General features: G+C 32.5%; 1 protein-coding gene across 1 annotated transcript in view; it reads left to right on the plus strand.

The window, feature by feature from the left end:
• The window catches only part of LOC149410340 (PHAF1 protein CG7083), a 35,241-nt gene extending 24,573 nt beyond the window's left edge, over positions 1 to 10,668 (plus strand). Inside the window, exon 10 of the mRNA XM_089648759.1 lies at positions 205 to 10,668. Within this exon, the coding sequence (XP_089504885.1) occupies positions 205 to 276 (72 nt within the window). The 3' untranslated portion in view covers positions 277 to 10,668. The remainder of the gene's footprint in view (positions 1 to 204) is intronic.
• Positions 10,669 to 11,527: the final 859 nt, after the last annotated feature.

Genomic DNA, 11,527 nt, shown 5'->3' on the forward strand with positions numbered 1-11,527 from the left:
TCAATACTATCATCATGGTACGAACTTATGTGATTTGAGATTTTTACGTCCAAAATATTTACTACCCCAGTGTAGAGGAATGCGCAGATGTTATTAGAGCGGTCTCCAGAGTACGATCAGCCTACCACTCCTTATCTAAACCTCTCATTGCCAACAACACATATTTGCCGGCCTGTTAAATAACTATTCTCATTTCATTTGCAGGTTATGCCCAACAACTACATAGCCTCCGTGACCCTGTACAGCGGGGGCGAGAGTACCGGCGCTCCCGCGTGACCCCCCGCCCCCCTCGCCGCCCCGCCCCCCTCGCGCCCCCCACCCCCTGGAGCACCCACCAGCCCTCGCCCGCGCCCCCCTCTCAGGGCCCCCGCTAACAAATGACACACACTGAATCGCATCGAGATGCTGCAGTAATTATACGTGTCAGGCAACAAGTATACACCACAGCAAAGCAACAATACAGCAAATTACAATTCAGCAAGTTATCGGTACAGCAATCATTACAGTTATCAACGCAGCAACAATACAGCAAGTTCTTAGTACAGCAAAGCAACTATTCAACAAGTTCTCAATAAAATAATCAATACAGATGGTTATTATTACAGCAGGTTGTTAATACAGAAATTTATCAATACGGCAATCAATACAGCTAGCTTTTAAAACAGCAGTCAAATATGTAGTTAGTTAGCAATAATATTGCAAGTGTTTAATACAGTACCCAAGGTAATCCTCCAACGATCAATGCAGCAAGTTAATACATCAATCAATACAAGTTATTAATACAGCAATCAATACAACAAGTTATCATTAATACAGCCAGTTGTCAGTATATCTAGTTATTAATAACGCAGTGCAACAGTTTATAAGACGGCCATGCGCTTTGCTTGCTTGATTTGAATGAATTTAAACATAAACTGTTTACAAATTGACAATGGTTTGAAATTTGAAAAGAATTGGGGCTAGTTTATTTAAAATATGTCCACAAATACATATCTAGGATTATAATTTATAAAAAATTATTTCGGCTGGTTAAATTTTGCTGGAATTTTAATTTATACATCAGTTGTTTTAGGTTTATTATAATATTATAAGTGCAAAAATCGTAATTTTTTATTTAGTAATATTTCATATCTCTCTTATCCACTTTCATTTTATACAAAAATTTTCCCCCAAACCAGACAATTATGTAATTGAAAATTTCAAACTATCTTTTCGTAATTTTTGCACTTACACAATCGTTTTTTTTTCAGTCTTCAGAAAAACAACTGGTTTTCAATAAAATTGTTTATAATTAATCTTGAATCTGAAGAACTGGGGCATGTGGTTCCAAATTAGGTTGGGACAAAAATTTAAAAAAAAAAAATTGTCTGCAAACTGTAAAATATTTTCTAGGATTCATTTTTCTTCATTGTAATAAAAATTGTTGCAAATAATTGTGTGTGTACAGGAATGGCCCAGAGCCAAACGGCGCCTGACGCTAGAAAAACCTCAAGGGCACTGTATTAGGTGTTAGGTATTATCAGCTTCTTGGTAAATCAGCGCCAGGGGTGGACTGCTTGCACAAACGGCCGGTCCTGTGTGTTTATTAAAGGATTTTTTGAAAAAAAAACTTGTTTGAATCATGTATCTGAATTGATTGTGAAATTAAAAATGTAACTGAGAGTTGAAATAAAAATGCTCAAAATTATCTGGTATCGACTTAACAGAATTTCGGCTTACAGTATTGTCTGAAATTGATATAAAAATATTTTTTAAATTGTTGTTTTGAAGTGCAACGGAAAGTTTTTTTATAAACAGAGTTGATCAGTAAACATTTGGTTAATCAATTTTATAAAATTTTGACTAATAAACAGCCTAAATTAATCATAATTTGGCATACAAAATTTGTGTTCATGAATGTTTGTATCGGAAATTAAAAAATATATTTCCTGTGTACATGAAGAATAATATTCATCAGTGTGTGAACAAAAATATTAATGTGTTGTGTGTGCTACATTTATTGGGACAATTTAATCAATTTTTTGGCGTGCGAGCTTTTTAATTACATTTATAATGATTTATCATTTGTGCAGTGTTTTGTATTATGTATGATAATGTATCCAAAATTTATCTGCAAACTTCACCCTTGATCCCAATTTGTTGGACTGATATATAGCTCAGAATACGCAATCCGACAAAAAATAACATCTGATTCAGTAATTTCTTCGCCTCTCTAATTAAACCGCATTAATATTAATAGAGATGATTAGTTGTTGGTATCTAAATGCCGAAAACCACAATGACGCGCGTAACACGGTATCACTTCTACATGCGTAAATACACACTTCACCACAGTCTACGCATCTGCCCTAATGATGGAAACTGTAACGTTGGATAAAGAAGGAGGAAACGCAACACGGCGTAATAACTCAAAAATGAATCAAATCAACAGTAATTTGTTGCTGATTTATATTCCCGATACTGAGAGCGAAGAGTGAGAGATTTTGACCATTCGAGTGATGGAGATTTCCTGGTGAAAGATAATTAAACATTGCTTGAAATGGCAATGGCCGTGTTTAGGAACAATCTCTGTATATCCAGGTACCCAACCTTCCGCATTCCCATCCCCTTACTGTCGCCGTTTCCTTCAGCCTTACAACATGCCCCTAATATATTTTCATACGAAGTACATACACGATTCTGAGCATTATACTGGTCCTTCAAAAGGGAGTTGGGGTGAAAATCGGGGTGTTTGTGTAAAATTACTGCAAAAAGGGTTAAATCTTCTACAATAAGTAGGCGTGATTAAGGGTGTTCCCTTTCATGTGTTTCTCTTTTTATTGATAAGTTATTTTTATTTTAGTATCAATAATTTAGGTATCTAATGTTGCCATGTAAAACAGTCAAAGTGTTCATTAGTTTTGACAGCCTTGCAACACTCGAGTTGCAGGTTTAGTATTGTTACATATTTCATATTTATTGATTGACATTTACCACTTTAGTCCTGAGATTTATACACTTATTAGTGCATTCATAGAATTATCATGAGTTCAAATCACTGATGATGTCATAACTAAAATATTGATATCTTGAAGACATCACAACATAAATATTGATGTCTTGATGAAATCATAACTAAAGCATTGATATCTTGATGACATCATATCTAAAGCATTGATATCTTGATGACATCATATCTAAAGCATTGATATCTTGATGACTTCATAAGTAAAACAACGATATCTTGATGACATCATGACTAAAACATCCATATCTTAATGACTTCATAACTAAAACTATATCTTGATGACATCATAACTAAAGCATTGATATCTTGATGACATTGCATTATAAAGATTAATTTCTTGATGACATTGTAATTAAAGAATTGATATCTAAGTGACATCATATATAAAACGTCGATAAATTGGTGACATCGTAACCAAAGCATTGATGTCTTGAAGACATTGTCGCAAGAACTTCGATATCTTGATGACATCATAACTGAAACATTCATATCTTGGTGACATCATAACAAAAACATTGATATCGAAATATCACATTGATATTGATATGATATCTTGTTGATACTAAGTAAGTATAAAAATGCAGTGTTTTGGATTTAGCAATAAAAAAAAAACATTCTTAGGATTAAAGTGTTAATTTTTAACGGATTTTTTATGACAATATAAAATCTGTTCTCTAACTAGGTACCACAATTCAATTTTATAATTATTATCAGTATAAGAGTTGTTCTTCAATGAATTATTAACACAATAAAATCCAATCACAAGGGTAGAGCTTATTATGGAGTTATGGTTATTTATGAATAAATGGATGTTAGTTTTGAAGATAGAAATGAATGTGTCTGGAAAATAATTGACATGCCGTGAGTTTCCTGCCGATCTCTGCAATTTTCTTTACATTTTTTTTTCCATACAAAATATTTTTTCAATACAAAAATTATTTTCCTTACAAAAAGTTTTTCAATACAAAAATTATTTTCCTTACAAAAAGTTTTCAATTCAAAAAGTGATCAGTAATCGAAATGAAATTTTTGTTTATTTTACTGTTTTGTGTGTAAAAAAGTTATTTCCATACGAAAAATTCTAATCATTTTTTTTTCTGGAAAAAAGTCACGGTATGGCTTTGGTTCTAGATGTGTGATTTTTTACACACTTTGTTATATAAGGTCCTCTTATTGTAATGTAGCAATGTTATAAGTTTTACTAATAACCTGTAGATGTTAAATGGATATTGGACAAAATATAAACTCTATGAATACATTGTATCAATTGCTTGGGCTTTCTGTAATGAAAACTAGAAGGCCTCTATAGTCTAATGGATGTATGATACCGCATGTAAAGAAACAATAAATACATACAAATTTGTAACTGAGTGGTCCAAAGAGTTGGGTTAAATCCTTTATTAGGTCCTTTTCAAGTCCTCCACCATTACTGTTGTCGCAATATTGTATTAAAGTCAATTTGTGGCGGACTGTAATCAACGTGGATACCTGGGATAGCTGGTTAACAGTTAGAATTAGGAAGTGAGTCTGACTTACCACTGGTCTTCTGAAACATGTCTTATTGCAAAATGATATTCTAGCCCTGGGGAACACTGCGGATGTTTCTCTGCACAAGCTTCCCGTAATAGATCGACATTATACACATTAAAGTGTTCACTTTACCGATTTTCTTAACAGACTGACCAGGTATAAATAAATTGTTGCAAATGCCACTGATGTAGGTATTCCACACTGTCAGACAGGTACAGGTAATTGTGTGACAGGTCGAGTGGGGGAATACATATGTTAGAGGGAAATGCATGTAGTTGCGTCAATAATATCAGTTTTTATAACAGGAGTAGGTAGAACTCAAATATTTTCGGGCTATCCATTACCTGAGAAGTAGAGTTGTTTTTTAAAGAAAACAATATGTCAGAAAGAATTGTCCGGTGTCCATTAAATGTCAGTTTCTAGAATAGGATAAAGTTTCCTTGTAAAACTTATGATAATGGTCAACATATATAAACATAATATAGCATCTAACATATTAAGAAGTGTCTGCTATTGAACTATGACTATTCTAAAACTCCATGTTATGTATTTTATTATACCTTTGAAAAAAAAATGCAGCGTTTTTTATTTTTGTGAAAATGTTTTTTCAACATTATTTGACAGTTGTTTTTAATTCAATTCAAGTTTTACAACAACAACAAAATCGTTATTTTTTTACAAGAATTTTTAAAACTAGAAATTTTAACTAGTCTTTTTTGTGTACTTATTTCTGTCAAATGATCACCTTTTTAACATTCTGTAGAACAAATACATAATAGTAGTATGTATAGAATATTAAAAATCATATGTTAAATTAGGTTTGGAAGTAAAACAATATTTTATCAAAGCCATGCGTATATATTTTTCGTACAACTCTGCCATCTGTTGTTGAACTTGTGAAGTATTTTAACACTTATCCTAACATATAAGTGACTGGTATCCGATGCAAGAGTAAAAATTTATTTTGTATCAGCCACTCTGTAAAGCACTAATTGATTCAGTATAGTTAAGGTTTTTCTGGTAAGCATAAATACCAGACTTTTGTCACTAATTAAATATTATGTTAAAATAATTTTACTGTCTAAAAAACAATTTGATGCTGTGTATTTTTCATACATATAACTTCGAAATTATAATTTACAAATTTTTTGGTTCTTATTAGCTTCACACCTACCAATGTAATTGCCAAATTTAGAGAAAGACTCTTCTGTGCAGTATTTTTCAACATTACTGCAAACCAGTTTTGTAGTTATGACTGTGGATTATCTGCAATAACCATGACACAACTTGTAATAAATATCTTAACTTGCGCTGTAGAGTTGTCTAAAAATCTGGAATTCAATGTTTAGGACATGGTTATGCTGTTTCTGTTGTACTGGTATTTCAACAACATAATTTTGCACACAATCTGTATGTACATGTTTGACATTATCTTCCATTTGAGAAGGGATTGTTTTTACAACTTTGTCCTATTCTCAAATTCCTTTAACCACTCGAGTGATTATATACAGGGTGTCCGGAAACTCGTAGTACAAGCGGGAAACTGGTGAATCTACATCACATTTGGAGTCGATTTTGTAGTATTTTTTTTTTTTATTTGAGCTTTCGTTATCGAGTAAATCGAGTTTGAAGTTGATTTTTTTTTTTTTTTTTTAATCAAATTCTTATAAATTATTACTGAAGATCAAAGTACCCAACTAATTAAAACTATTTGAAAGTAAAACAAATGAAGAAACTCGGATTTGAAGCATTATTTTGAAATCACCCTTCATTTAACCCGGTGTAATCATAAAATATTTCTGCTCTGCAGGGTTAAAACATCTGTTATTCAACCCTAAACACCAGAAAAAACTTTAACCCTAAAATAGCCGAAAAATATTTTTTTTTGGTTTTTTTTTTTTTTGAAAATGCTCAAATCAAAAAACTTTATGTTTTTTTGGGTTCCCCATGTGGTGTAGATTCTCCAGTTTCCCGCTTGTACTACGAGTTTCCGGACACCGTGTATATATACATTTACCATATTGTTTAATTAATACCATTCCTCTAAATATTAATATGGAAACATATAAATTTCTTACTGCGGTTTAAAACCAATGAATCCACCTAGACACCGTTTATTCTGCATTTTAAGGTTCTATAAATTTGGCACTTTATGACAAGCAATCTCTGAAAACGTTTTTGCAAACTTGTCGTATACCAAAAATCATTCGGGTGGTTAAGAGAGCATCCTCAAATACCTCCTAAGCGGAGTAAATAAAATAATAAATTATCTTTAAATTTCTCTACACTTGGCTGGCGTTACACTAATAAGAACTAAATTTATTTCAAGTGAAGAACTCTGTATTTTGAATCAATATGTATTTGAATGATTTTTTTTAAATATTTGATAATAGTTTGTGTTTAATTATTAATATTATTATAGTTTCATAATAAATCCAAGCATTATTTTCCATCGTTACCCCGTGTAAATATTTTGAACACTAAAGTGGCACATACGACTGAAAAAAAGAAGTAATTACTTATTATTGTTTTTTTTTTTCACCAAACCTTTAGTTTTTAGTTTACGACAGAAACGAGGTAAGAATACTCTTAAGGAATAAAAAAAAGTATATAATTTATTAAATAATGAAATAAAAAAAATTGTGATACATTAAGATTAATTATTTTAGTTTTAACAATATTTGCAGTCACCTGATCTCAATCAACCATTGGAAGGTGGTAGTTATGATTTTAAAAGGTTACAGTAACAGTTTTCGGTAAACTTCAGTTTGGAACTGTTTCAAAATCACAGTTATAAAAAACTGAGTTATTTTGCAACTTTCGAAACATTCGTTTTTTGTTGTAATAATTTGTTAAAAACACCGTAAACAACTTAGAGGAAGATACATTACTGAGACCGTGCGCACGTTTTCACTGAACTATGTATAGTTGACATACTTTGAATGGCTTTCCTTTCATCAGGGGTGCTTCATTTTTTGTTTGATTAGTATGAATATGACATTTTTTGTATTTTTATAATATCTTTGCTAAATTCGGTATTTATCAATAAACTTTTTTTTTATATTGCAGGAGAAAGCACAAATAACTCATATTTGGTACATTTATATTAATATTCTACACTTTAAAGCATAAAAAGTAAGATTAAGAAAGGGATGCTTAGATGGTTTGGGCATGTAGAGCGAATGAAAGAAGCAAGGAGCGTAAGGAGAATATACGACGCCAATGAGAATGGTACAAGAAGTCCTCCCCGTCCCGGCCTCACCTGGTGAAACCACGTATTGTGTGAGAAATTTGGAGATTAGCAATGAATGCGAGGCTGGTGTAAGTGTAATGAGTTAGATTAAGAAAGGCACTCTTGGATGATTTCTGCATGCAGAGTGAATGAACGAAGAAAGCACTGTAAGGAGAATGTATGAAGCGAATCTGAATGGTAGGAGAAGTCGGGGACTGCCGAGGAAGACGGAGCACGATCAAGTGAACCATTAGGTTGGACCATGTCAAGAGTCAGAATAACAGTATGTACGAGACAATGTATGAATGTAAATGAGACAAGGAGTGTGTTGTGTGACCGAGTTGTTTGGCGGTCCGTCCCCTCTGCCTACCCCAGCGGAAGCGGCATGATGGTTAGTTAATTACTTAGTAATGTCTTTCTCCCCACTTTAAAATTATGTTATTTAAGATCACAATGTTTTTTGACTTTTTAAATGCATATCGTTGGAAATGAAGCCTTCGAAGGAATTCAAAATACATTATCATATATACAGGGTGTATCGGCACGTACCCGACAAACTTTAACCAGCTATTCCTTACCACATTTGGAGTAAAAAATGTTATGGGCACTTTGCTGTCCGGTAACATTTTTTTTAATAAAAAATTTACTATTCATATTTTCACCACATGTCACCAATGTTTTATCCTTTGTCAAAGTTTGAAAACCCATCTGGCAATATTTTGTTCGAGTTTCGTTGAATAATGTACGTACGTACCTACGTTGGCGCGCTTTTACAATCACAACGAAATGGCACGGCACCATTCGTCTCATTTTTAACTATTATTATTTAGTGTGTACGAAAGAGCGAGGACACTTTTTGACACACTTGCTAATAACAGCTGTTGAACACGAGAAACAATGCAAATGACAGTGACGGAGTGTGGATTTTTTATTTATTTTTTGTTTTTAACGGAAAAAAAATGTTACCGGACAGCAATGCGCCCATAACATTTTTTACTCCAAATGTGCTGAGGAATAGCTGGTTAAAGTTTGTCGGGTACTTGCCGATACACCCTGTATACATCTGTAACGACCGGTTAGTATCTGAGTTAATAAATGTTGCGTTGTGCGTTAAATTCTCTGCTAGCTACATCCTTCATCACTGCACAATCAACATCTTCCTTTTTTAATGATGGTAGGAGTTTTTAAAATATTGTCAGGTTGTTTGTAATACGGAATGTTTGTCTTTCTAATTTTTTTATTAACAATATCTTTACTGAAGTTTGCAGGAAACTGGAACTGTTTTGTATGGAAGAAGCTCCGAAAATATCAGTAACTGTTATTTCGGCACCATTTTGTTTTAAATAAAATTGACAAATTCCGTTATTTTGGAATTCAAAAGTGAGGCCAAAAAATAAACATTTGTACCATTTATTTGTATAAAATAACATTTTTTCGTATTATTATAGTTGTTTTTTAGCTATTTAGCATTTTGTATTGTAAAAATATTTTGTGTTTATTTAAGTTACACAATATAATTTAGTCAATGCTTTTAATTTTTAATATTTTCAGACATTAAGTATAAAATTTAAAAAAGCGCAAAAACACATAATATCTTTTTGTCGGTTTGTTTTAAATTAATTTTAATTTAAATTTTGGAAGTTATAACGCCGCCATCTTTTTTTTGTTATGGTTGCAAAAATAAATAAATCAATTTTCAATTTTTCAAAACTTTTTTATTGTCTCTCATAAAACTTAACGGTACATTACTGTTATACAGATTCAAAATGCATTCGAAAATTGAACTGCAATTTTTGTATTGGTGGCAACCTAACCTAACCTAACAGTCTTCCTTTTTTGAAATTGTTTATCTCTCCACTTGATCCCCACATACGTCCTATCTGTTGGGTTAGGTTAGGTTAGGTTTAGAGAGGGATGCACAAAGTATATCAATACAGCCAATCAAAAAAGAAAATAAAAATTGTGTTTTGCGCAACCTAACCTAACCCAAAAGCGCTTCCTCTTATTTTTACCGCAATCCCCGCATTCGCTGTATCTGTCAAGTTAGGTTAGGTTTAAACATTTATTTTGTTAGCATCTCGATAAAGCTAGGTACGCAAAATCTTTTTGTTTTATTTTTGGATTGTTGGTATCTACTTTTCTTCTGTAATATTATATAACAGCCATGTACCAACTTAACTATTTAAAGTCAAGTAAATAAATGTTTTCTCAACACTTATTTGCTGCTATAAATATTATTTTTACCATTTACAAGTAGCCAATTTCTTATTAATTTATAGTTTGTTACAAACAACTTTATTGAAATAGTTTTTAATTATGTCATCTGATTTTCAAACTTTCTACATGTTTTATAAAATAACCCAATTCATATTACGATCCAGGTCAAGCCAATCGAAAACATAATTACATATTATAATTTCACAAAATGTCAATAAAGCAATATATTTTGTTTAAAATTTCCAGTGAAAGACCGCTGTTCAGATCTGGATAACCAGTTACTTCCCCACCTTCCTCTTTCCCATCTCCTCTCTTATCAGACTCACCACATACCCCAATGGAGATGGCATAGTCCCACAGACTGGCTGCAGACTGTCACGGGACTCTTGTATTCACATCAAACAAATTAAAATTTTCATTTCGTTCAATGTTAAATAAAATATAAAGCAAGTGGTTTCAACTATTTTTGCACTTATTTATAAAGTTCTTAGTTAAACTTGCTTTTCAGTTTAGTGTAAATAAAATTATTTTATGTTTTCTTGGCTCGGCTCTTTGTAATATACCTTTACCCGAAAATATACGGTGTTCAATGTTTTTAAATATACTTACTATTCTTTTTCAAAAATATGCTTTACTGAAATACTTCTGTCAAATGATTCAATAAAGCGCAGTTTGAAAGCAACTTCTTTGTCTATTATTTCTACACCAGCTGAAGACCTCGTCATTGCCGGGCTTTACCTGGAGTTTTCCTCATATTTTGAAGGATCAAAATTTTTCTGTAAGGGGTGGTACAATGGGATGGATTTTTTTTTCGAAATTTCCTGTTTTGAAGGTCAATTATGCGAAATTTCATCAATCTCGGAATAAAACTGTAGATTTATATTAAAAGAACATTGCCACGCTTCCACAGACGTTGTTCTTTATACAGAGTGAAACAACATGTACCTGAAGGATTTTAGCCAGCGATTTCTGAGCATATTTGGAGTAAAAAATGTTTGACGTAATTTTAGTGTTCGATGCTATTATTTTTCTATCACACTGTGCTGACGGATCATGTGATACACGCTCTGTCTCGTCTATTACCGCGCTGCAGGAACGAGATGGAGTGCACATTACATGAAGCACTATGTTGTAGCAACTGTCGAAGACTGTGAATATACTTACTCTTATACTATGTCATTCAAAATATATATATCGTTCTAAGATGATGCGGTTGTTTGAGACATCTCCGCCTAATGAACACATGTAATTCCCGATGCACCAAGTACAGTAATTACACAATAAAGCGTACTCACATCAGCAACTCTTTGGATGATTTGGACTATAATACATGACACTTGATATGATTATGCGCCCTCCACATAACTTTTAATCTTCTTGATAACTTTTTTACAGTGATCATGTCGAACTGTCACGTCGTAACAGAGCAAGAAGTACTTGAACATCCCTCTACAGCGGCGATCGAACCCTTATTGTCCAGATTCAAAATCAATATTTGAATCCTGGCTCTGCGATTGGTGAAGAACAAAACAAAGCCAATA

Source organism: Hesperophylax consimilis, chromosome 28 (assembly GCF_061612785.1).
Source record: "Hesperophylax consimilis isolate HC1 chromosome 28, BYU_Hcon_1.0, whole genome shotgun sequence".
Taxonomy (NCBI): domain Eukaryota; kingdom Metazoa; phylum Arthropoda; class Insecta; order Trichoptera; family Limnephilidae; genus Hesperophylax; species Hesperophylax consimilis.